The sequence below is a fragment of the Leiobunum rupestre genome, chromosome 5 (assembly GCF_980474605.1).
Source record: "Leiobunum rupestre chromosome 5, qqLeiRupe1.1.hap1, whole genome shotgun sequence".
In the NCBI taxonomy this organism is placed as follows: Eukaryota; Metazoa; Arthropoda; class Arachnida; order Opiliones; family Sclerosomatidae; genus Leiobunum; species Leiobunum rupestre.
Window position 1 is genome coordinate 25202236 of NC_143388.1, and position 27405 is coordinate 25229640.

The 27405-nt window shown below is 37.7% G+C and overlaps 2 protein-coding genes across 2 annotated transcripts; one reads left to right on the top strand and one right to left on the bottom strand.

Moving 5' to 3' along the window:
• Positions 1-730: 730 nt before the first annotated feature.
• On the bottom strand, positions 731-26915 carry LOC149943943 (uncharacterized). Its single transcript, XM_090175845.1, has 20 exons — positions 26699-26915; positions 24221-24373; positions 13112-13251; positions 10037-10248; positions 8711-9093; positions 8350-8652; positions 8032-8294; positions 7812-7968; positions 6736-7371; positions 6431-6679; positions 5178-6368; positions 4292-4635; positions 4098-4224; positions 3833-3979; positions 3514-3772; positions 2758-3449; positions 2481-2698; positions 2117-2358; positions 1871-2052; positions 731-988 (listed from the first exon to the last, which is right to left on the bottom strand). Exons 1-20 carry the CDS (start codon positions 26799-26801, stop codon positions 840-842), a joined length of 6150 nt encoding a protein of 2049 aa, XP_090031971.1. The 5' UTR covers positions 26802-26915; the 3' UTR covers positions 731-839.
• LOC149943944 (RWD domain-containing protein 2A) lies at positions 14948-21139 on the top strand. Its single transcript, XM_090174934.1, has 2 exons — positions 14948-15345; positions 19672-21139. The coding sequence occupies exons 1-2, from the start codon at positions 15121-15123 to the stop codon at positions 20425-20427; spliced, it is 981 nt and encodes a 326-aa protein (XP_090031060.1). The 5' UTR covers positions 14948-15120; the 3' UTR covers positions 20428-21139.
• Positions 26916-27405: the final 490 nt, after the last annotated feature.

A 27405-nucleotide genomic window follows, 5' to 3' on the forward strand; every position in this document is an offset into this window, starting at 1 on the left:
ACTAACCATCTCAAAACCGTACATTTTGAAAGTTTTAAACCAATTTTAAATTAAAATGGCGAAGGGTAAATGGATTGAGTTTGTACGTAACAATTTGCGATCTTTTCAGAAACATTTTCATTTTTCACAAATAATTTTATTAAAATAATGAAATTGGGAGTTAATAGGGTTTTTCTCGCTACATATAGCTCCTATTAGATGGTTTTCATATTACTTATTATAGTTTCCACGCTTCTAGACATGCAACTTATTTTTTTATTTGTTTTTTTTTTTTAAATTGCTCATTCTTACCAGCTTCAATTTAGATTTTATTTGAGCCTATCAATACACGGCGATACCTTGCCCCATCTGGTGGCATAAAATATTGAACATAAACGGAGTTACTTTAAATTATCTACATTAGAAACAAAAAGTTACTCTTATATCGATTTAAGCGTATAGAAAATTAATTTTATTGAAATTTTCTTTATGTAGATGGGGAAGGTGAAAAATACGTTTCATAGATGGCGTACTGAACGGCTCTGAGTGGAGAGAGAAATCTCGATCAAGCAATGGATCTATTATCCGATTGATCAAAATTGCCATCTTGAACTTCATTCGTAGCGTTTGCGCATACTAGATTTCATGTTCGATTTAGCCCGATTTAAAATATGGCGCTTAACCACGTATCAAATTCAAAACACCGAATAAGTCTTAAATGCTAAAATACATGAAAGGTAAAACGTAATTTAGAGTAATATTTATTTATAACAAGATTATAAATACACCTATTTATAGTAGTAGTGTAAATAGAGGTATCAAATTTAAAAATATAAATTTGTTAAATATAAGTTCTATAATTAGTTTCCGTTAACTTTCGCTTTCAATAACAAAGAAAATGGTTGTCCGTTTTCCCACCAGGACTCGGCGCACACTTTTCCGGAAATAGCCAAGTAATGGCAGCCAATTTCAAAACCGCTGCATGGAATAGCGTGTAGAGTTTTTGAACCTAAACAGAAATTTGAGTAACAAAATCAGACAAAATCAGTAATTGTTTTGGGAATTTAGGATGCCAAGGATGTATTTAATTAGATTTAGGAAGAATTATTATTTGATACGATTATTAGCTTAATAAAGACTAGCTGCGTCCTCCTTGTGCGGGGTGCTATGTTTGTTGCTCCTAGCTGGCAGTCACACTAATAATCACATCAAAATAACTTTCCTAAGTATAATTAAGTACATTCTTGTCAGTACTAAAGTTACATTTAATAACGCCACTGAACGATAATTATAATTGCTTTTCGCAATATAAGTAGTATATAATTTCATTGAAAGTATGGACCATACAGGGTTACCAGAGGTCTAGGAAAACGGGGAATTAGAAAGAATGCCTATTTTCCCTGACTTAGTAGGCTATTTGAAAATAGGCCAACGAAGTCAGGGGAAGCAGGTAAAACTCGGGTAATTTTGAAACCTAATTTCGGTAGCTACCTTTATACACCCCCGTAGGGTTTAAACCTCAGAAGCGTACAGCTGAAAATACAGCATTTCTTTAGAGCCATAATTTAAATTATGATATATCCCCAATTATTTTCCGATATAACATTTACACTTTCACATGTTAAAACTATTACCAGAGATCCTGCTAGTCGCTGCGCTAATTAAACTCAAAACGAGTCAAGAAACATTGGTAGCATCAGCGCCGCCGCTCGGCCGGGAGAAAACCATTTTTCGCTTATGTCATCGCAATAGCTTTCTCCCACACGTAGAGGGGTGCCCCCGTCGGGAAAAAATAGGAGGGTCACTTAGCGTATATAGAGTTTCAAATCTCTATAAGAGCAGGATCTCAGTTATTACCATAGCTTGTAGCAGGATGATAAATTGAACCAACCTTTTATGTAGAAGGAGTCCACCAGGGCAAAACCACCAGAACCCTTCCAGTTATAGACGTTTATGTTAGAATCGCTGGTTAGTACGAAGAACAAGAAGCTATTTCCGTACGAAATCCAGTCCATGGCCAAAATCGGACTACTGGTTATCTGTTGAACTTTCGTTAGTTTACGTCCACCAACACTGTCGTAGAAAACGAAAATTAAATATAAACCTCGCTAGGATACTAAAACAATGAAAAAATTACTCGTAAATAGAAATCCAAGAGTTTTCGACACTTCTATCGTTCGTGCCTTCAGAAATGGCGAGTAAGTTGATTCTCTGTCCTTCGTCTGTCGATGTTACCACAGTCAGCGCGTGAGGTTTGAACCCGCGAACATTTTGCAAACGGCCGAAAGCGTTTGTGAGAGGATCCCAAACTAGTAAATGGACTTCATTGCTGTCCATTAGGGTTAAGAAATGGACACCGTTATATTCCGAATGTTTAGCCTGTTGGAAGAGAAATCGTAAATTATCTGGAAGAGTGTCTCAAGCTGGTGGCACGAGTTTGTAGGAGAACTTGCAACCAGCCATCGTAAAACTGGTACTTTTCTTTTTGAAGTAAAACCTACCGTTTTAACGTGGGATAAAGCCAGCGAAGAAGTCAATTGAAATAGCCCGGTATCAGGCTGACTGCAATACGTATCAACCGAATTACTTAATACAGCAATGACGCAAATGAAGTCCCCAAAAACGACTTTTTCCAAAGCAACCACTCTTTCCACTGTTAAAACGGCCAATGGTTCGAAGACCCCAACGTCGTCGTTCAATCTGAACAATTGCAGCCCGCCTATGAACGAAATGAAACATTTAAAACCTTGATCAAAAATCGCCAAGTACCATAATTACCAATTAAATGAAGACAATCAGAAACAGGATGAACGTTGGCGATGGCGAGATGAAATTGACCGTGAAGGTTAAAAGTTAGTAACCCGACGGCGAAACTCGATGGAATTGCTGAAATTTGAAGGTAGCTTTTAGCCAGTTCGCTATACACGTAGACGTAAACGTTGGAGCATCCGTTTCCGTGTCTGCTACTGTCCGAGACGAAGAGAAATGGCCTTTCGTCAAGAGTGGAACCGCTGGCCCAAGACAAGACGTCCAAATCGGCCAGCCTTTGAGCCTCGACGTAGTACATTAACACCAAAGGACTTCCTTTAAAGATTCTTCCGATGCGATCGAGTTTATTCTGACGTTCCAACAACGACCTTTCAAGGTCGGATAGTCCGAAAGGATAAGTCATTTCGTCAGTAATGACCGAGAGGTTGACGTTGTCCACATTCCCTACCATCACAATATCGTCGGTGACCATATCGTTGACGAAATGTTTTGGAGCTCGGATGACGTTAGGGCCGTCTTTGTAGACGACAGATTCCCGGAGATAGTTCAAGTTCACCCCATTCACGTTGCCTGTAACTATGATCTTGCAATCCGCCTTCACCCGTTTCAAGAAACGGACATCGCCCTTGATGACTTGGTCAGCATCCGCGGTAAGAACCGTATCAGTCGTCAAGTTAACTCCGCCGATATTGCGGTTCGCTCTGCGAGAGGACCAGTACATTTCGTTAACCAGTAAATGTGGATAATAATAGGAGGATGACTTACCTCGCGTTGACGACCGTAACTTTGTCGAAGGTTTTGGTGCCGCTAATTGGAAAGTGGCCCTGTTTCAACAGGGAGGTTTTAGCCCATTCCGAAATGTCCACTTGTTGCACGGTAACTCCGTCGGGTAATTCCAAGTCGTTTAAAACAACCGCGTCATTTAAGAAGGTAATTGGACCCAAGAGGACATTGGGACGAGTCTTCAGCATTAGGTCATCGGGAATTGTTACGCCGCCTAATTTACCAGCAATGTTCAAGTCGCCTAAACACGCGAATAAGGGAATGTCACATCATGGTACGGAAATTAAAAGTAATCGGTTACCTAAAATATGAACATCGCCCATAAACTCAACATCATGGATGACATTTTGGTCACCGTTCTTCTTGAACATTCGGTCGATTATACCGGTCAAATTTAATCCATTCACCAGCCCGTCGCCAGTCAACAAGTCACCACACTTAAGCGTGCCTACGAAGAAGATTCTAGATTAAATTCAATAATCTTACCGAGTCACTGCCTAATTACAATTAAAGTGGAATAGGCAGATAATATTAGGCGTCATGTTCCAGTAATGACATTAGCTTACCATCGATTGTTACGTGATCATGAAACTTAATCCGCGCGGGAATAAGTTGATCTTTACTTAAACTAAAGTAATTGTCGTTCAAATCATTAAAGTCCACTCCATTCAACAATCCATTGAGAGTCACTGGCTGTAAAGAATAAACTGACATGATCGTTCGCTACAATTTAGCCCAAAATATAGTCGGTTGATCTTACTCCTTGCAGCGCGAGCTGACTGAAACGAACCGCGTTTCCCATCGTGACTGGTTCGTTCACTTTCCAGACATTTTGGTTAAAATCTACCAAGTTCACACCACCGAAAAGACCCCCAACGCTCATACCTCCGTCTACCGTCACGTCCCCGTTAACGGTCAGCAACGGGCAATGGCCATCTCCTTGTTTAGTCAAGGACTGGGCGCACAAATCAGCGACGTTAACTCCGCCCAAGAGACCGTCTACATTAAGATCGCCATTTATATGAACTAGGTTTAAGAAGCGCTTACGACCGTTTATCACTCGGTCGCCAGTTTTCGTAACTGCTTCTTCAGAAAGGTCGATTCCTACGAGTAATTAGATCATGTAACCAAGTGTCAATGTATTTTTTAAAGGGGAACGGCCAAGCTTTTCCAAGTATCGCCTTATTTGCATATCAAAAGAGCAACAAGACGTTCAATATACTTACACGTCCCTTATTTTGTCTTGAAAAAATAGTATTTGGCCTAAAAAGTTGAAACCCGAAATAACGCCAAGTATTTGGGTTTGAATTTTCGCCGCCATCTTAAGATGTATCGCCAGCGCCAGCAGCACCTTATCCTAACTTTTAAAATCGCGCCATTTAGGCTTTGGTCTCGTATAACTGAAACGCGCCGCGCGTGCCAAAAAAATCTTTCGCGTCTTCAGCAGCGCGCGCTTTTAAGTGGTTTTTCTGTCTCGCCGATTTCTCACCAGGTGTCGCGGCGGACGCGCGCTTTTCAATTTCCCAAAATTAACCACTCAATATATTTATAGATAAGGTTTTCGCCATAAAATTTTAGTTTTTAACGGGCTATAGGGCTATCTAACTGGTGAAAGCTTGACCGTTAAAGTTTAAAGAAATATATACCTTGAATGGTACCACTGAGAGCCGCGGAACCTTGCAAAATAGCTTTGGAAACGTGGGCTGATCCAGGTACTTCATTAGGTTCATTTAATATAACTAAATCATCGATAGCCTCTTTCAAAGGTAAGCCGTTAAGCTGGTTTGTGAAGACGTCAGAGTTAACTAGAATATCGCCATTGACCACCACATCACCGACGATAACTTGAGGCAGATCTTGTAAGACCCAATTGGTCATCATTTCCGTGGAGCTTACGCCATCAATGGTGCCGTAAAAATTGAGGTTATCCAAGTGAGTTTTCCCAACGAAGGTTTTCTTACCACCGACCCTTTGCGGAACGTGGTTAAATAACGTATCTTCGGCCAAATGACGCAAATTGAACCCATTCACCATGCCAGTCTCCAAGTTCACCCCGCCTAAAATGGTTAAGTTGTTTACGAATATTTTCTCACCAATTACAGTTTGCGGCGTCGAGTAGCGCATTGAATCCGCCACTAAATCTTGCAAAGATTGTCCATTGACTAGACCATTAACTATCATAGAGTCCGTCTGAAGAGAGTTTTGAGCCACCACATCGCCAAGCATATGAATGGGTCCATACACTTCTTCGTTTCTCACGGTTGTTAAAATTTGTTCCAATGGTATTCCATTAAGAGACCCTCCAACAAACAAGTCTTGAACGACCAGATCACCTTGAATCGTCACGTGAGCCTCGCCCCTTTGGTCTTTACCATCGTGTAGCGTGTCATCCAAGAATCGAAGTGAAATTCCATTAATAAAACCACGGAGAGCAGAGTGATCTTCCAAGAGGACATCGTTGAAGTGTTTGATTCCGGATACTTCGTTATTCGCTCCCTTGATAGCCAAGTCCTTGGATACGTCGACTCCGTTAACGTTACCAGTAATTTGATCGGCTTGTACCAGATTGGTAAAAACCACGGACGCGTCCGCGGGTAAAGATTGGTCCAGCCTCAAAGCCCGGTTGTAGAGTTCTTGGAGCTCGAAACCTTTCACAGTGTCGTGAACCTCCACTGGTCCTTTGAAGACAACGTGGTTGAAGACCCATTCTCCGGGTAAATATTGAGAACGGTTGTTCGAAATTACGAGGTTAAATAGTTGGGATAGATCAACACCATTAAGCAGTCCACCCAGTCTGCTATGGTCGGACAAGTGTATAGATGGAAATATCTTTTGGCCTATAAATAATTAAACACGGTTTTTATGAAATTTTCAAAAGCGTAATTAAACAATAAAATACCAAATATTAGTTGATCTCTTGATTTTAGAAGTAAATCCAGCTGATCGGGATACTCAACCGTTGGGACTAGCCCAATGGAATTAATGGAATCCAGAACGTTCACTTGGTCAATCGTACAAGGGGACATGAAATTAACTGGAATAGTTATTTCCGCGTTGCTCAAAACCAAATCGGGAGAGTTTGGAGATATTCCATTTATAGCGGATACCGTTGGATTCACGAGGTGTAGATTCGTAAAATTAAATGGAGCTTTGTCAAAAAAAAATTAGAAAACTTTCAACTGAAATACTCTATTCAAAACTCACCATAAATTTCTTGGGTTTCGTGTTTCCAGAAAGCATTTTTCCATAAATCCTCCAAATCAACTCCATTTAAAGTGCCACCCGCAGTGAGCAGCAACTCATCAACCGCAACCGAACCTTTGATGGTCTTGATCCCCGTGATAGGCGGCTTCTGTCCAATGAACACTATATCCTGGTACAGCTCGTTCCAATTGACCCCATTGACGTCTCCAGCAATTACCAGCTCCTGAGCTTCAATTTCCGGAACGGTAGCGACGCCGATCATCGTTTGATCCCCGTACGACAACAGCACATGGTCATAATCCAAAGAAATACCATTGACTAGTCCATCAACTACTATTTCTCCAGTATTGACGTGCACTAGCTCCTTGGGGGCTGTAATCTGATGATGTCCGTCTACGGTGACCAGGTGGGAAGCGTTGACACCCGAGACGAGTCCTTCTACCACTATATCGCCTTCGACGTGCAAAGAATCCGTGTCCAAAGAAACTGGCAGGAAGGCGTCGGCGTCCAAATATATTACGTTCTCGTACAAGTTGGATATGTCAACTTCATTCAAGTAAGTCGTTTCGATCGACGGTATGTCGCAACCGCTCTCGGCTTCGCAAGAAAAAGAGGCGCTATGGAAGTCCATTGCTCCTGCGATAGATTCAAAGTGCGGATAAGGGTCATACAATTCTTATTTTTTTTTTAAATAGAGCTAATACCCAAGGCACCACCTTCGACCACATAAGCAATGTTGCTTGTGCGTGATCAAGTAACAGGTGGTCGGGTTACAATGCGTAGGAGGGTGGTGACAAGCCCTGCATGCCACGCGATCGAGCCAACAGCTCCCTACACTAACTATTACCGTTAACCTCAACAAGTTTTTATGGAAGGGGAAACCGAAGATCTCGGGGGAAAACCCCTTTAACCAGTGGGGAGAGAACTTGCAAACTCAACGCAGAAGGAGTGGTTCCGGATTTTCACCCAGTGCCACTAGCTGGGATCGAACCCGGCTCCTCTTGCTGCGAGGCTAAAGCGCTAACCACTCAGCCACCCCACCTTGATTGATGTATCGTAGATCAAAACTACTTTACCAGTAACAGTTTGATCGCCAGCAGTACGGAAAGCGCTAGCCATCAGGTTTTTCGTACGTTCTAGCCTCTCTTTTAACCCGTGCAATTGTTGATTTAATCTGTCCAATTCGTAAAGAAGTGAATGGTCTAATGTCTCCCCCGATGTTTGGTCCACAATCTAAAAAACGTACAGTTAATTCCAATCTGAATATGTCTGCGCACGTGGTAAGCTTCCAATTACCTTGGGTGCTCCAACCTCGCCCACCACCCTGAGCGAGTCGTCAAAATAAAGGTCTCCGTCTAACACTATCGGGTCTTCCTGGTCTATGAGGAAGGCGTTGTTGAAACTGTCCATCAATTCCGTAGCCAATGTACCGTTGAATCTATGATGGCCAGACTGACACCACAGCAAACTATCTTGGTACCACTGACCCAATGGATTTACGTAAGCGAATGAAATGGAAAACACATTGTCTTCAACTTCGTGTACTGGGTTGGCTACAACTAACAAATCCATGTTATTAATCGAAGGTCAACGGCCATGGTAAATAAATCTTACTTAGAGCGAGTATGTTGATTTTACTCTCAGTAGGGATACTTTGAAAGCTAGCCGACAGAGCTCCTGGTCCCATGCCACCTCTGCTGTACTGAACGCTAGTAGACACGAAGTTCCAACCATTGTATTGGTACATAGTCACCGCTTCGAAATAATTCGTCACGACCAACAAGAATTGTCCAGCTTCGCCAGTAAAAGTAGCGATACTAGTGGCGCCAACTGTTGGTAAACATTGAAAAGGTACAAAACGATTGTCCACGAACTTGTAGATGACCGAGTTGACGTCGTATTTACGGTATCCATTAGCTGAGCGATTAAAAAAATCCAAAGTCATATAAGGCAAAGTATATTGGACGTGACTTACCAATTTCGAACTGGTTGGCCACGGCTAGGAAATGTTCCCGATTACGACTTCCATCACCAAGCTCAAAATGCTCCAAGTCAACAGCTCCGTACGTTATAATTCTTTGGAACGACCTCCAGGTCCAGGACTCAATGTCGAATTTGAAGATTTCGGAGTCTACGTCGTAATTGTAACGATCGATTCTGTGATTGGCAACCGCCAGATAGGCGTTGCCGCGAATGTGGAAGGCCGTCATGGCTTTGGGGTCGTAGGTACGTATGGAATCGTACTGGTCGAAATAGGTTCCTTTCCATTCGAAAATCGACGCGTATTCTCCCAAATAGTCGTTTTCTGGACCGCGAGAGTTGACTATAGCCAAGTGGTAATTGTTACTGTCGGCTCTCCTGCAAATTTAAAATAGGATCATTACATCCCGATGAGTATATTAACTAGTTTCGCCAAAGGATGTACTTCAACCGCGGAAAAAAATCAGTTAGACTAATACCCAAGACACCACCTTAGGCCCGAGTCAGCTAGCGACGTTTGCTGCCTTTAAATCAGGTGACCGGGTCACAATACGTAGGAGGGTGATAGCAAGCCATTCAATCCACGTGAGCCAAACGCTACCTATACCCCATTGCAGGGCCGGATTAAGGACCAGGCCTACTAGGCATTGGATTATGGGCCCCCACCACTGATGAAATAAATGGATTTTTTACTAATTAAGAGAAAAACTAAGCTTGTTGCTTTATTGGAAAAATCATTATTCTCGTGACATAAGCTCAACTTCGGGACACGTGAGTTTTGCATTTTTATGCTTTACTTACGTAGGCTCCCACCAAAAACTACCTAGGGCCCCTCCTTCAGGGAATCCGGTACTGCCTCACTGTTACAAACCGCTGAACATGTTGGCTTAATTTAAAGGGGGACAGGCAGAAGAAACCCAAGGCCTTTAACCTAAACGTTTTATGGAAACTGAAACCCAGTACTAAGGGTCAACGCCTTTGACCAGTGGGGAGATAACAAACCTACCACCATGGTTACGTGATATTACTTAAAATCCACCTAAACTAGATGGTTAGTTAATTCACGCTTCAAGACTATAGGACCAGTGTAGTCAATAGGGATCAACGTGAGGGAACGCTTAAGCCAAAAGTCCTTTCACCGGAGCAAATACCAGATACATCAGTATTTATTAAAATTAATTTAAACTTTTACTTCGACCCTGATTTCTGCAATACACCATTTCCTAAGGGCTCCGAGGAAATATTTTAGGTGGCTCAAACGGTCCCCAGAAACACCCTAGCTACGCCACTGTAAAAAGAGTTTAAAATAGGGTCAACGTACATCGTCCATAGGGCGTCGCAAGTGGGATGTCTGGTGTGAACGATGTGGTCGACCAGAAGGGAGTTGGTGAGGGCGTCGTAGCGTAAGAGCTCTGTGCCGAGAGCCCGACCAGTTTCGGTCGACAGCACGTAAAGCGCATTGTTGGACTCGAAAATCAGAGCTTTGGCCGGCATTTCTACGTCCCAGCTTGTCAAGGGTTGCCATTTATCAGCCTGGTAAAATTAAAACATACTTTAAGCTTCTTCCGGAACAAAAGTGTACACTTTTTACACTAAATTTAACTATTCGCTTGTTCTAGTAGAGATAATAGGCATTACTATAAAATAAGCTACGCTTGCTGAACTTTCTTAATTTAGCTCAGAGGGGCTAACCACTTCCTTAAATTCTATACACCGATTACAGCCTTTGGACGTGCTAAATCTGTAATCGATTACGTAATCACTTTAGTACAGTTAAAGCTACGGGCTTTAACGCCGATTACCTTCAGTCCCTTGTTTACCTCATTCGTCACGAAATATGTAGAAGTTCAGTTTAAGCTTAAACACAGGGTGCCTCGTCGAATTTACTCTAGTGTCCAGGTCTTTTCGTAGTAAAACGTCATCGATACGTCACCCGTAAGACAGCAGCAACATAACAACAAGGCCAATATTTTTTTATAGAAAGGCCTATTACACCATACTGTGTACTATTCGTCAAGGTCACAGTATTGGGGCCACACTTTTTATACCTGAAATATTATGTCGTCCGCTTATCCTAATCAAAACAAGTGAAAAGTATCCACTTATTAAAAAACTGTTCCAAGAATGAGCTTGAATAATTAATATCCAAGCAAACTTTTATTTCATTTTCGTAATTAAATATTAATTAATAAATAAAAGGATTAATTCGTGAAGAATTTGACGTCTTATCAAAATATCAGGAGAGACAATTAGTTTTAATTAAAAATGTATAAAATTATTTTTATCATGAGTATATAACATAATCAGCTAGGCTAATACCCTAGGCACCACCTTAGGCCCAAGTAGTCTAGAGACTTATAATGCCTTTAAATCAGGTGGCCGGGTTACAATGCGTAGGAGGGTGGTGGCAGTGGCGTAATTAGGAACTCCGGGCCCCCCCCCCCCCCCCCCGCGTAAAACGACTTGGGGGCCCTTTTAAATAGCACTCATTTTAATCGTGAACGTTTTGGGGGCCCCTAGTTCTCGATATTTACGCCACTGGGTGGTGGCAAACCCTGCATGCTAAGAGAGCTAACAGCTCCCTACACTCACGATTACAAGTTTTGGTGGAAAAGGGAAACCTAAGAACTCGGGGGAAAACCCTTTTTAACCAGTGGGGAGAACTCTACGCAGAAGGAGTAATTCCGAGCTTTCACCCACTGCCACAAGCTGGGATCGAACCCGGCTCCTCTTACTGCGAGGTGAAAGTATAAACCACTCCGCCACCAAGAGTGACATAATTACCAAAAGTGTGTCAATCGGACCTATTTCTGAATGAATGTTACGAGCGAAATACAAGTTGGGAGGGGAGAGGGGAAAGGATGCCTTGGGGAGGGAAGGAAGTTAAAACCAACAAATAGTTCCTCCGTTCCTCACTACGAGGCGTTAAGTAGCACTGGTCAAAGTTGGTGTACTTTTGATTTTCCGTCGTTCTGTGGAGATGCTATCGCCATCTACCTACGATATAATACCACAGACTTAAAATAGATCCAGAAAGGCGTTCAGAAATAGTCTTTTTATGTGGTCGATCTCTAGTGAGCATTCATTAAACCTTTAGCATACGAAAGTACAGGGATTGTCACACTTTTGGTAATTATGTCACTTTTGGTAATACTTCTAATTTCATTCATCATTCGTAAGAGTTCTTTGACTTTGAAACAACAAGAACAGAGGTACAGAGCCAGCTTCGGACGGAATTAATCAGTGGAATAAAATCAAAAAGGCAAAACGGTGGTATAAAAGAATAAAAAGAATGTGGAAATGGGAAATCAAAACGTCGCGATGGGGCAGATGTTGCCAACGTATCAAAACAAGCTAGATAACACGACCAAAAAAATATTGCCACTTCCTCCGATCGGAATACTGCAGACGGGATTTTTAATAAGTTGACCAATTGAAAAATACGGTCCGGTGCCTAAGTCTCCTACATTCGAGAACGTTTAAAATTGAGAAACGCAGTAACACTTAAAAATAGTAATTAATAGAAATTCAGCCCTGTAATAAATCAATTAAATTTAGACCGATAATTAAATCTTGAAAATAAATTAATTTAACTCACTTTTTATTGTAAACTAAAATTTTAAATAAAAATTAAATTTTTTTGAAATTCATTTAACTAATTTTAATTTATTAAGAATTTAATTCTAGATAATTAATGTCTTTAAAATAAGCCCGATAGTTAAATCTTAAATGAATTAAACATAAGTTTAATTTATTGTAAATTCTAAATTAAATTTTTAATAAAGGAATTTCATAAACATTTAATTTTAATTCTAGGGAATTAATTTCTTAAATTAAGTTAAATTCATTTAAGATTTAATTATCAGGCTTAATTTTTAAGAAATTCTCTAGAATTAAATAAGTAATAAATTAAAATAAGTTAGATTAAATTTCTATGAAATTCATTTATTAAAAATTTAATTTAGAATTTACAATAAATTAAACTTATGTTAAATTCATTTAAGATTTAACTATCGGGCTTAAGTTTAATTTATTGTAAATTCTTAATTTAAATTTTTAACAAATTAATGTTATATAATTTTTATCTAACTTTTAATTTTATTTATTATTAATTTAATCCTAAAACGCTTTTTTAAGTTTAACTTCCAACCCCACTAGATAGAGGGCTCCATATTCCTAGAACAGCCAGTGACGAATCCCTCTATGTATTATCTCTCTCTAAACCCAGAGAGCCAGATTCCTCTCAGCAGATTATAGCTCCGGCACCGTCTATGATGCGCCGCTCTGAATCAGCGACACCTGCCCATTTTTTACGGTGTCACTTCATTTGAATTTGTAGACTTTGTTTTCTTCCTGTTTGAAATGTCAATCTAAAGAAGTTATTAATTCGGCTCACCAGGATCAGACCCAGGGTGGCTTTGGAAGTGGCCGACACGCAGACGGCGAATGTCTGTGGTCCCAGAACAGCGGCGTCCACGTGCACCGGATGGTCGCACAAAGGGAACAACGCCTCCACGCTCGTAACGCGATGAGAACCTGACAAATACAAACAACACTTATAATTAGTATGCAAATTTATATCGAGTTTACGGAAATACAAAAATCGAAAACGGAAATCGACCGGCGGTAAATAATTGATAACGCTTCCTATTTGATAAAACATAAATAATTGTTTATGTCAGAAGTACATAACTCTCACGAGATAAGTATCCAACTAGATCGAGGAGAAAGTCGCTCGTGAAATTTTCGAAACGGTGATTTCTACGAGGACCAGATCACTTTGTTACAGGGTATCCCAATAATCATGATTAAAAATCATGATTTTATCATTTTTTATCTTTGTACAGGTAATCTAATTTAATCATACGCGGTTGTCTTGATAATCATTGGGGTGATCTGCCCCTCGGATTTCTCATAAAATCAGTGATTTCCAGTGATTACCTACGACTTTCACACCTGATTACTAAAGTGACTACTCCCTCGATCAACTTCGCAGGTGTAAGGAAATTACTTCCAATCGAAAAGTACATATTTGATAGAACATAAAATGTCAAGATACCAGAAGTATATAATAGTTTATAATTTTATCTATAAGCGACAGATGGCGACACCATCCGCATTGCTGCTTAAGGAAAATTAAGGGAGGAGACCGGCAGCCCGAAAAAATTAATTAACGGGTGTGAGTTTGTCGTCTGAGAGACTCAGAAGGTCATGCACAATCGGTACATTTGTTAACTGTAATTTAAGCAACTGTCGGCTCTATCATTGCCACCTGTATTATGATAAGGCCCTTGCTATTAAAGATGACAATGAATATATGAGATTCTTCTGGAGAGCGGGGTGCTATCTATTAAGGGCAAAGGAAGCTAAAATTAAAAATGGCGAAACAATAACGTCGTCAGATAACCATTGTAGAGTATTATAATTAGACAACTTACTCTATTTAGTGGACTTTATATATCACAATTAAAATAACATTGTTAATAATTACTGTAAGTTATTGTCAAATTTACAAACGAGCCAATCAACGTGAGGGGTACTTAAATATCCCGCCTTATGGGTCAAAATGTAGGTTAGGTATTTGGCTTTGATTTCGACACTAGCGACATCTGTTGAAAGAGCTAGTACACGTCGAGCCGACACTTTCTTTAAAATTACGTTCAACGTACCTTTTCATTTCGTAGTAACGCTTTGAACGATAAGCCATTAAAATGAAATGAGGAACTTCGCAGGCTCTAAGCGCTTCACTAAATATAATTTAATTTTAAGGGGGTTAGAAGATTTCCCACGCCAAATGGATAAAGGGCATATTTTTGAGGTATAAACCCCCCGAAATGCATGAAGGGGGGTGCAGGGGAATAAGACAATTCACCGGAGAGGGTTTATTTCTGGTCAAACTTACTTTGTAGATTCTAATTCTAAGCCTAACGATGAAAAATTGAAAATTGGCCTTCGCAAAAACGTGATTGAACGCAATCAGCTACATTTTCCGCGCCTGTTATTTTTCGATTTGGACAACAAACCGCTATTATTTTGAAATTTTCCCGCTTCGTTAACGCTAGTACCGGTTCATACACCCAGATGGCGACCGCGTCTCCGGGTATTTTATTTGAAGATGAGAGGGAAGGCAGTCTCCAGACGAGACCTCGTGACCAACATCCATCCAATAGAAAGAAAGGACGCGTTAGTAGGGTGGGGAGCGGGGGGGCTAGAACGTGACCGTGAAAAGGCTGCAGCTGTCGAACGCGCTTCGCAGAGGGGTTTAACGTCATTGGCGTAAAAAATATTTTAATAGTAAAAGGGGTAGTAAACAGAGTGGTTGAAAGGAGTCAAAGGACCACGTGTTTATTAGATGGAAAGTCTCGTAGGGTTAAGTAAACGCTCTAGTCTTCTTCGAACGGCGACATGTCAAGCAACGCGTCCGAAACGGTGAACTCCGACAGGACCCTAGTCGACTTGCTGCGGCTTCAGCTGGCCGAGTTGGAAATGCTGACCAGCATGTATCCCAACGAAAGCGAGTTTCGCGTCGACGATCCATCGGCCATCCCAGATATCCTCGATTTCTGCGAAGGACACAGACAAGTCATGCCTCAAAGATTAGATTTCACGATCAACCTACACGTCGAAAAGGTACCCATTGCCATCTATTAAGAGTTACACGCGTTATTTTGCCTCAAATGAGAATTTAAAAACCACGACGGGGCGCGGTATGATTTTTCGTTCTCAAAGGCTTACGTCCTACCCCGTTCGATCCAACATTGTGTGGCTATTTTATTAAATCAATTTCCGCACACTAATGGTGCTTTATACAGCGTCGCATTATGGGTGGCAGTTTACATATTTTAGAAAATACCAAATTAGAAGCTTGTTCAGTTTGACAGCTGTAATATTATAAAAAATTCCGAAATATGAAAAGGAAAAAAAAGTTAAATACAATCTTGCTAACCGCCCAAAAATTTTTAATGATTTTTCCATAATACGCAAAATATTTTCGATATCCCAAATTCCTTGCACATTTTAAATTATCAAAATGTAAAAAATCTAATTTTCATATTTTAAAGCTTTATCATTTTGAAATACGTCCTGACAATCTTTATATAAATGAATTTAAAAAATTAAGGAAACAGAATATACAAGGTCGATAACTTGCAATAAATTTTTAAATTACCTAGATATCGATATAATTGGAGGAGAACTAAACTAATTTGTAATATTTTACAAAATTCGAACAATTTTAGAAATAACCCTCACATAAATATTTACTACTAGTTATGTTAATAATTTCAATTTTTAAACACTTAATTTGTCATTTACCCATAAAAATTTGTGGTATTAGCATTAACTGTACAATATTATATTTTTCAACGTTTAGGGTAAATTAATGTAATAAAAAATACCGCTTTATTATCAAGGTGATCTGCTGTTGCAGGGAACTAAAACAGGAGAGGGGTGCAAAGAAAATAACCAGATTTGACCGGTTCCAATGAGTACTTCTACTTGTTTAACCCGAGTCTTTTAATTAGGGCATTTTAAGTTAAGTTCTTACCGAATTTTACACTAAAAATGATCTACAACTTAATGTTTACTAAAGCTAAAGAATATCTTCGATAAAACGGCGGGTTTAGCTGGCAGCATGGTTGTCGGATTTAAGGATTTTAAAGAATCGATTTGAAATAGAGTTAAATCATAATTGCTATAATTTTAAGAAAAATAAGCATAAATAGGTTCTAAAAGAATTCTAATAGCCAAATTAAGCTGAGGAACTAAACTAAACTTCATATAAAGTTTACAAAATATTACGATAAAACGTCAGGTTTAGTTGGCAGCCTGGTAGTTGCCACCCTGGTAGCCAATTCTAGTGAATTGCAAGCAAATATCGCTGAAAGTGCTTGAATGAGTAGACTTTCATTGTAAGTTCGCAGCTGAAAGGGTAGAATCTCTTTCGAAAGCAATAGCGACTGGTGTGCCCGGGCTTTAGTCGATGAAATGTTTTAAATTTATTTGATCTAGTTAAATCGTATATATCCGTTATTTGGTAATATTCCAACACTATTGTCCATATCGTACAACGTACAACTAAAATTAACATTTTATTAATATTGTCGATTTTATTGGGGCACGACCGGGACAGCCCTACGTTCATTAAAGGTCAAAAAAGCGGTTAAGTCACAAAAAAAAATATTTTTCCTTATCTTAAATAATGGTGTTAAGATTCAATTGAGTTTTGATTTTGATTTAAAATCTATTTGAGTCCATTCAAAAATAAAATTTAATTAAAAGGCTATAAGTTTTAAATCTATTTTTACTAATTATAAATAATTGATTAATAATTTGCATTTAAATTGCAGTTGCTAGAGAGCCTATTTTGGCCATTTTCATAAATACATTTATATATGGATTTTTTTAAATAATTAAAAAAATTTAAATAAACGGGAGTCCCTAAATTTTAGCGAGAGTGTCCAAAAGTCTTTTATTCAATGGAAAAAGTACTAAAATCGCTTGAAAATCATTTTCGTATTTCCGAAAAGGCGGATTCAATATTAAATCTTAAAATGAACGCCAAAATCTGCCTAAAATTGTACTATTTCTGTACGTAGAAAACAAGATTTCGAATTTCTGAAATAACCAAGCCATGAAAATCTTAAAGTAAAGAAATTACCGGAATTATTATATTAAAATTAATATTATTATTATTAATAATATTATTGAATCTCCATGAATTTCATCGTTAACATTCATTAAAATCAATATTTTTAATAGAGCAACTGAAAGTTTTTTTTTGCCTTGTACGTAGAGTTTATTATAGGTCAGGAATAGGCCTAGAATTTGAAAATGATTCCAAGATGTCAGGGAAAAGTCCTAGAGTTTGAAAATGACCTCCCAAAACAAAATCAGGCAAATACATTTTTGAAAGAATATTTTAAGATATTTACCATTCATTTATTCTACAAAAAGGGTCAGGGGAAACCTGGAAATGACAGTGAATTTAATACGCACCTTGGTTAAGTTTATCTATGACCTATGCCTTGGTATTAGCCTAGCTGATTTTTTATTATTATCCCAGAACAGGCGAAAACTATCCACTAATAGTAGTATTATCTCCTACAAGTGTTCAGGTGGGGCCTATGTAAGGAACGCATAAAAACGCAAAACTCGCGTGTCCCGAGAATAATGATTTTTCAATATAATAAAGCACAAGCCTGATATGTTTTTCCCTTAAACCGAATCAGGGGAAAATCCATTAATTTCATCAGCGGTGGGGGCCCATAGGCCTGTGCCTAGTAGGTCAGTCTTTCATTCGGCACTACTTTATTTACATGAAAACTGGTCATGTAAATAAAGTAACCAAAGCAGTTTTACAAAGTAAATCTTATTTCCAATGATTTTCGACTCAATGTACTGTTTATATTGGCAGCAAAGTAAATAGTATATAAAACCAATTTTTCTCACTGGGATAAATATGGAAATTTGCGTGTTTTTTGAGTAGAAGTTAAACAAAAATACACTATTCTAATTTTAGGGCAATACATGTTTGGTTGCGAAAACAAGATATTGCACTTACAGGAACTAAAATATGCTTCGAAACTATACACTTTCAGGAGTTCGAAATTTTCTTTTGGAAGGTTTCAAGTGTGCTAAAAACTATTTAAAAACCCTCACTTTTAACTAAAATAAATTAATTAAAATTAATAATCAGCTAGGCTAATACCCAAGGCACCATCTTAGGCCTAAGTCGTCAAGCGAATTTTAAAGCCATTAATTCATGTGGCCAGATTACTACGCGTAGGAGGGTGGTGGCAAGCCCTTTAGGCCGCGCGAGCCAACAGCTCCCTACACTAACTATTACCGTTTACCTCAACAACATTTTAAGGAGAACCAGTTAGGAGATAACTTGCAACCTCAGCGCAGAAGTTGTTCCGAGTTTCCATCCAGTTCCACAAGCTGGGATCGAACACGGGTCCTCTTGCTGCGAGGCGAATGTGCTAACCACTCCTAGTGTTCGTACGGGGACCCCGACCCCGAAAGTCGGGGATCCCCGACTTCTGTCCCCGACCCCGACCCCGACTGTCGCAAATCAAGTCGGGGTTTTCCATTTTTCGGGGTTATGTTTTCGTAGTGTAATTTTAAATTTTCGCGCCGACGCACCCCGCTAAATCCTAAAAATATAAAATAGATAGGTTCCTTCTCTCTTTTTTTTCGTGGGCGACAATAGAATGATCCGAATGACCTTCGGCTGATGCCGCTGACGTAGCTCTCGCCTGACGCTTGACTCCGACTTGAGTCACTTTTTTTAAGTTTTAGTTTCATAATTGCCGTTGTTTCAGATTCTCTAAGTCTCAGCTAAGGAGTGTGGAGTTACAACGTTTGGAAATAACTTGTGAATTTATAAAACAACTTATTTAAACAATTACAATGCCTAAGCTAGAGACCTCTATTTTAAAATCTAAATATCTTATCTATTTTTTCTATAGTCCTAGTCAATAATTCAAAATAACGGTAAAAAAAGCCGCCGATCAGTTTTGTAAAATATTTTCGGTGGCGTAATCGTCGGCCATTTTCGGTATGGAGATACAGGCCAGAAGGCAGGCAAGGCTGCCAGATTTCAATAGATCGAAAACAACCAACTCAAATGTTTTCGTTTTGAAAACGAAAATTTTGCGGCATAGCTATCGACTAAGACTATTACTAATAGTCCCTAGGCTCAAAGGCTGGCTTACACAAGATACACTATCTAATCTTAACCCGTAAAATTGGGGTATTTTTATAATTTTTCTATTCTTAATAAATACAAAGAATTTTCCATCCCCGACCCCGACCCCGACTTGTTTTTCGCGGGGTTAGACCCACCCCGACCCCGACCCCGACTTTATTTTGACCCCGTACGAACACTAACCACTCCGCCACCCCACTTTGGTTTACTCAACTACAAGTGATCTTTAAAATTTCCCATTTCAGGTAACTCTGGAACTGAGCTGCACGTTACCTCACGATTACCCGGAAGCGGATCCGGAAGTGTACGTGCGAGCTCCTTCCGGTTTGGACCGGGAGCAGCAACACGAACTCAACCTAGACATGACGTCTTTCCTGCTGGGGCTACCGGAAGGAGAACTGCGCGTGCTCGTCCTCATCCAATGGCTGTCCGAGAACGGCGCCAAGTACATCAACGCCAGCAAACGCAAACCGGAAGACGAAGAGAACGGCTGCCATTCGGCAGGATCCGACCCGGAGGACTGCGACACTTCCTACAGTCGCTTGTGGATCTACAGCCACCACATCTACAACAAGGCCAAGAGGCGCTCTATCTTGGAGACGGGCTCCGATCTGAGACTGACCGGTTTCTGCCTACCCGGGAAGCCGGGCATAATTTGCGTCGAGGGCTACACCAAAGATTGCAACCGATTTTGGGAGATTATCAGAGTCATGAACTGGAAGAGGATTATGTTGAAGAAGAAAGAAACGTTTAAGGCTGGCGATACCGTCACCGAACCCGCGTCCAATCACAACAACAACGCCAAATGCTCGTTAAACGATTGGAGGAAATTCGGGGTTTTGCAAGAAGTTTGTTTTAAGCCTCGTCAGGGTCCCGGTCGAGAATATCACATGGATATGGGCGAATTTTTCAAATTTCTCGAAAATCATCATAGTGGTTACGTTTTCAAAGACTATTTCGGAGTTGACGGTAAACTAACAAACCCTAACGGTCATTCTTAGTTTAATTTAATTCAAGCTAAGGTCGACGATTGTCTATCCAATTAATTGCATTTCAAAATTTAATTCAGGATTTAAAATTATAATTAATGATGCATTTTTTCGCAGCTATTTTACACCCAATTAATTACATAGTTTGATAATAATTTAAATCTTTATTCGGGATATACTAATATCGAAATTATTTAAATCTTTATTCAAGATGTATTTTCACTAGCCATTTCATACCTAATTAATCAGTTTGATAATTATTTTCACTAGCTATTTCATAACCAATTGAACAGTCTTGAAATTTATCTAAATCTTTATTCCGGATATATTAACGGTATCTCTTTTAAACTCAGTTAATTGTATAGTATCAAAATTATAACAATTTAAATATTCATTCAGTAGCTTTTAACATCAGTTCCTTAGTTTTAATGAAAATTAATTTGATAACTTATTTAAAAAAGGCGGGTCTATTAATTTTCGCAGAATTCAATTAGTTAGGAGGTAGACGTCGTCGAATAGCATGATCCTATTTTTTCTGACTATTTTAACTAGTGACGTAATTTGACCTAATGGTTTTGAAATTCCCTTTTTAACCAATTTTAAGTTTCTCCAAATGTAAATGTCACCAATTAAAATAGATTTGTCATCAGTTTTCGTCAGGAGATGTTCATATTTTTATACACGATACAAAAATACCAATGAGTTAAGTTTATTTTTTCTAACAAACACAAAACAATTAAAAAAAAGTTTCTTGCAAATAAAAGAATATTTTTTGGGCAAACTTATTAATTTATTTCTATAATATAGTGTTGTTCTAAATAATATCGTTTAAAATTTTTCTAATAACGGTAATGTTAATATTTAAATGTCGTAACCGTGTGGAAAACTAAAATCGAAAATTTCAATAAAACGTTTCTTTCAAGTTTTCCGGTCGAACTGGAACGATTTTGAAGAAAAATTCGAACCGGTTTTGTCTGGATTTATGAGTTGAAAATCGTAAGCTTTATAAATTTAAAGTTATAGTAAAATTTGACCAATAATAAAACTGGATAGGCTTTATAAAATCATGCAGAAAGTTTTGATCTGGTCCTTGTGACCATTGACCCCTAAAATATCCTATTATCATCTGGTTTATTTAAGCAGAGCTTTAGTTTTTGGAAGTAATTAATAAAATTTGTTTTAACCACTAGCCAACGACCTATTTCCAAAAATTATACTAACCCGTTCATGGATTTGTAACCTAACAACGTTAAATCTAATGGTTAATTAATCATAGAAATCATAATTAAATTTATTGGGATTTGTTAAATTCAATTAGAATCAAAAATGTAAATTATGACCGTACGATTATTTTAGATGCGCAATTTCACGTTGGAAATGTATTTAAAAAAGTAAAATTTTGGCCAAGTATTTTCGATTTTAAACAAGCTTTGAGATTTTTGGCCTTATTTATAGTTTTTTTTTTAAATTATTTTACATCGGATTACCAAGTTGATTTGAACTTTTTAAATTTATTTTCTGGAAAGTAAAATTTTAGTTTACGTCAAGTTGCTTTCTATTGTGATATAAGATAACGATTTCCATGGTAACTATTACAATAGTAGGAATTGTTTAGTTATTTTTAAGGTAATTGTAGTGGTAATTATATTGAGATTTCCATGATAACTATACGTGAAATTGCATTACTATTTCCATAGTTAAACTATTGTAGTAATTATGTTAGATTTCCATGATAACTATAGACGTAATTGCATTATCTATCTATAAAAATGTACCCCCACCACCAATACCCAAACTGCACGCCACGCAAAATACAGAAAAAAAAACTCAAATTAACCGATACGAATTCGACCGATAAATCAATTAAAATGAAAAGGAATGTTCATTCTTTAACGTCCGACCTAAAAAATATTCAATACCACTACATAACTAGCAAAAGCGCCGTTAGAAAACGCCCAAGTTATATCGAAAAAAAAAACCCTTTAACTCCGAGAGATATAATGCAAATTACGGCGAAAACCTAGAAATTCCTGAACCGGTTCGGAGTCCAACAAAACACTAGTACAATCCTACCGTTAGATGATAGCGAAACCTTGCCCAACTTATACGCGATAATTCTGATAAAAAAAGTGAAAGGACTTCTCCCTTCAACGAAGTAACATTGCTATTCAAATATCGGAGGTGAACGAACTCTTGACATAGATAAGCTGGCGAAAAAGTCCTACTGACTGACTGAGAACGAACACGCTGCCACGAGGACGCAAAAATATCGCGGCCAAGGCTTAGAGAAATAAACGCGGATTTTTCGCCAGGGCCGTAGAAAATGTAGATAGGGAATGAAAACTAGCACTGTATCACTAGACTGGCCGTAGAAAATATAGAAAAGGAATGACAACTAGCACTTTCACTAGACTGGCCGTAGAAAATATAAAATAGGCAAGGGAACTAGTACTTAAACGAAACTTATATTATCTCGAGGTTCTAAACGGTGGGTGCACTTAATCCATGACCATAATAAGAAGGATTAAAACTTTACATTACCAAGAGGTTAATATGTCTTAAGTACCCGCAGACTGAGTTGCTATTCCTTTTGTATTTTCTATGGGCCAATTTAAATCTTATATATGTAAAATAAGTTAAAATTCTACATTAATTCGGTTCATTTAAATTAAAATAAAAGGTGCATTTTTGCAAAATTAATACCGGATAAAATTAACCTTACAATATAAATAATTAACCTATTTTAGGGGCAAAATAGTTAAATATAGTTAGCTAAATAGTTATTCCCTGTCTTTGACAATACAGAGGAACCACCCCATGTAAGCTTTCTATAGACTAATATAGCAGATAACTGTTTATTACTTTTACCATGTCTAAAATTTGGATTTTTCATAAACCATTTGTTATAACTTAAACCAAGTGTCAGCTAACCAAATACTTCAATTATTCTAGAACCCTTTCAGAAAGACTCACGCGGAGTCCCCGAAAATACCACTTTCCGATAAAAAACAATGTTTGATAAAAGGAAATTGCAACTTCAATTCAGCTGTCTTAATTTCAAGGTCAATTCGATAAGGCGTGCCACCCTTTTTTAACAGAATAAAACTTTTATCTTTTATCGATATAAATTTACTAGAATCAAACGTGAATATTATGTTATAAAACCTACCCAGTTTTTTTCGAATTTCTCCAACAATTTTAAAATATTAAATAAAAATGTGAACTAAAACCACTTAAATGTCGTTAATTATTGTCGATGTTTAGATAATAGAAGCTTGTCACGTTAAGAAATTTCTTGATCAAGCTTAAAAAAATGCTCAAACTTGGGAAATTATCTACCACGCAAAACTAAGATTTAAATTAACTCCCGGTGAGGTTTTCATATTTTGTAACATCGTAAGCGTATAATATTATAGGTGATAAGTATCCATCAGCCTATACTGCTAATGTTATTCGTCTGAAATATGTATCTTCGTAGGCTCCTTATTTTGAAAATATAAAACGTTATTATAAAGAGACTTAAAATAAAAACATCGAAAATGTGGTTGTTTATAAATTTAAGCCATAATTGAAACTTTAATTTTACATCACTAGATTTTATCCGCGATTTGCAAAGAAATTCGCTCCCAGCGAGTTCAATTTTTATACCTTATGGATATTTCTCGTTAAGAGAAGTTATAAATTTTTGGTAACATTTTACCCCTACCAATGAAGCAATTAAATTGCTACAAATACTGCCATTTTGATAATTTTTTTTTACACTGTCATTTTAAATTCCATTTGAGAAAACAAATGATTATCTTACCTGTGTCGTCGGAAGAGAAACCTGGGTTCAAAATAGCCGCTGACCTCTTCGGCCTTTGCGCATCCGCGCGCAGGCCCATCGCTTCGGTCATGACCCTGATGACGTCGTCGGTGACGCCATCCATCCATGTTTTAGCTTCCGCGACTAGAGTCACTGCAATTACATAATTTTCTTTAATAACCATGTATACACTTTGTTTTTTTTAAAAAAAACAAACTTTTTGTAACTTTTTTAAATACAATGTATATATTTTAGTTCACGATTTGTAGGACTTTTTCAATTAAAGTTTTCATAAAACTATTAAAATGTTATATTTTTACTTAATAAGCTTATAAATACTAATATAAGTAAAGCCCAGTTCACAGTATACAATTAAGTGGCCCAATTAATTGTTATAGTGTGAACTGGGCTTAGCGTTATGAGATTAGGAAGTGTCATCCTTATGTTAAGTTCTTTAATGTCTTAGAATTCATTGCGAGACGTTGGCAGTACTTTCAAAATCATTTGACTTTACTCACAAGGAGACTACCTGAGGTGTTACACACCGATTTTGTTCAAACTCGGGGCATTGGTAGACCTTCATGTAACTTGAAAAATCCCAAAGAGATTTTATTCAATGGGCAACGGTTTTGCCATGGCAACGAAAAATGTTTTTGACAACTTAAAATGGAAATTTTCCCATTGAAAATAACATGGGATTTTGACCTGTGAAACATTTTACAAAATTGAAAAAAATTAAAATACCAGAATTATAAAAAAAAAATTGATAAATATTGACGAAAAAAATAAAAATTGGTCACATTTTTATCAATTTTTTAAATTTTTTTCACAGGGAAATCGGTCAAAAAACTCAAACGGGTAATAAATGCGCGCTTTCATGATTGTTTAGAAGCGTAAATAGTGACGGCGATCCTGTGGGGGGCTCTGGGGCTCGAGCCCCCACAGGGAAAAACAAACGGGGGCAGAGCCCCCACAGAAATAACAATGAGGAAAATATCAATCAGGGAAAAAAAAATCTCACTGCCTTTATTTAGGTCCGAATTCAGTCTTTTTACAGAAGTTATTTTGAGATTTCAGATGCGAATAGCATTAAGATGATAAAGGAGTAAAACGCGAACAATTAAATTTCTCGCCTTGAAGGCCTATCGGCCGAAGTACAGCATATTTTTCCCCAATAAAGCTTAGTTTTCTCCCCCTCTTCTTTACTTGTTCGCGTTTTTACTCCTAACTCTCTAGACCATTGGTGGTTCTCGTGTTTTTGCATTAAGATGATATAACCGTAAAATTGATTTCGATAAATTCGTCCAAACAAAAAATTGCCCCGTCGTGTACCCTATTTTACCTAAAATACCTTCGTAATGTATTTTGCCAAGAAAGGCTAATTATCTATCTAATCCATGTACACATATTTTTCTTAAGATATCGATTTAACTTTTATTATCGATGTATTCATTGACGGTGAGATAATAGAAAGAATACTTTAAAAAATATGTATAGTGAGAAAAATTTTTAGCAGTACATTTTCGTGTTTAAGTTTTAGGTATATGGATTTTTGGATAAAGAATTAATTGCTCGTGCCCCCACAGAAATGTTTTCCGATCGCCGCCGCTGAGCGTAATACTAAAAATATGCTATAAGGAAGCTTAAAAATAATTCGTATTAAATATTGATCACTTAGAAATGTACGCAACGGATTTTTCTAAAGCTGATTAAGATAACACGCGTAAGAACCTTTAGGAATTCGACAGAAAATAGGCAAAATTCGAAATTGCCGCCGATGATTTACTGGAAAGTCGGGCTAGTATTTTACCGCCAAATGTACTAGATATTTTAACCTGCAGCTAAGTAAACCCACCGTCGCGAAGGGTAATATCGTCTGTACACCACGCGCGTTTCAGACATTGTATAGAGTATTGTCGTCCGAAACCCTGCGACGTCACCATTGTAGTTTACCTTTTGATAAAAAACGGTAACTGTCATGGCGGCCACTATTAACACTACCGCTGTGACGTTACAAGTTTTCAAAATCGTATCAGACGACAACACTCTATACATACATAATTTTAGTATTGTAAGTCGGATAATTTTCCGGAAAAAAGTTCTCATTCCATGATTAGTCTAATATTGTTTGCAAATTTAACTATAGCGGCATTTTCGTCTAATTTTTGAGAATCTAAAGGTAAAACTAAACCTCTAGACTAGTTTAAACTTATTAACAATGTAACACTATTAATGTTTTGTAGTATGTTTACGGATATTAGACATTTTATATCGATAAAAGGTAAAAAACATTTAAAAAATCTTGAAATAATTTAGGTTTCAATTTTTTATTTTTCCGATTTGCGGAAATTTTACCGCATTTTATTTTTCCGGAAAATTAACAACACTACATAATTTGGTGTCTCGAACGCTATCCTTATTAGTAGTTTTCCAATAAAGCCGTATTAAAAATGAAATGATAAAAAAATTAATTCATACCATTAATATCCGGCGGATGGTTGTCAAATAAGCTGAACGCCACGTCAGGGGCAACAATAACGTAAATAACTAACAAAATTGCCGAAAACCGCCGATTCGACATGGCTAACTCGTTTAAAATTTAAGAAAACTTAACAATGAATATCCGGCTAATATAATATAAACATCAAACTTAACAACGCAAACCAGAACCCAACAGTGGAGTATGGGTTGAAGAACTAAATATTGAATATTCTACAACGGATTAAAACAATGTCCTGCCCGTTAGCTGTTAATATATCGTCGCCGCGTGTGACCTTTAGCTGCCACGTGAGTCACTATTATGGACACTATCTTGAAATCTCACATAAGGTATTTTTTAACTATTGTAATCAATGTTTAATGAAATGTAATACGTTAGATAAATTGATTTTTAATAACAATTTAGTTCAATATATCGATTAACACAAAAAAGGTCTACAAAATTTACAGAGCTCTTAAAAAAATATTGTTTGAATATATTTTAACTTAAAATTCAAATTAAAAAAACACACAGTTCATCGCAATTTATATTAAGAACCCTGTTTTAAAAGAATATGTAACCAAAGACTAACGATTGGACGTAAATTACCACGTTGAAAAACTTGAATTTGTTTTGCGAGCTTGAGTTGGGTGGTCGTTTTTTCTGTAATGCGCGAGCGTTGCCAAAGTAACGAAATTTTGATCTT

What these genes read in the sequence shown, in the direction of transcription:
- LOC149943943 (XM_090175845.1), bottom strand. Translation starts at nt 26,801, where the DNA reads ATGTCGAATCGGCGGTTTTCGGCAATTTTGTTAGTTATTTACGTTATT. An exon ending in CGAAACCCAAGAAATTTATG is followed by an intron (nt 6,680 to 6,735) that starts GTGAGTTTTGAA and finishes TTTTTGACAAAG; the next exon opens with CTCCATTTAATTTTACGAAT. An exon ending in TCTCAGTGGTACCATTCAAG is followed by an intron (nt 4,636 to 5,177) that starts GTATATATTTCT and finishes AATTACTCGTAG; the next exon opens with GAATCGACCTTTCTGAAGAA.
- LOC149943944 (XM_090174934.1), top strand. Translation starts at nt 15,121, where the DNA reads ATGTCAAGCAACGCGTCCGAAACGGTGAACTCCGACAGGACCCTAGTC. An exon ending in TCAACCTACACGTCGAAAAG is followed by an intron (nt 15,346 to 19,671) that starts GTACCCATTGCC and finishes TTCCCATTTCAG; the next exon opens with GTAACTCTGGAACTGAGCTG.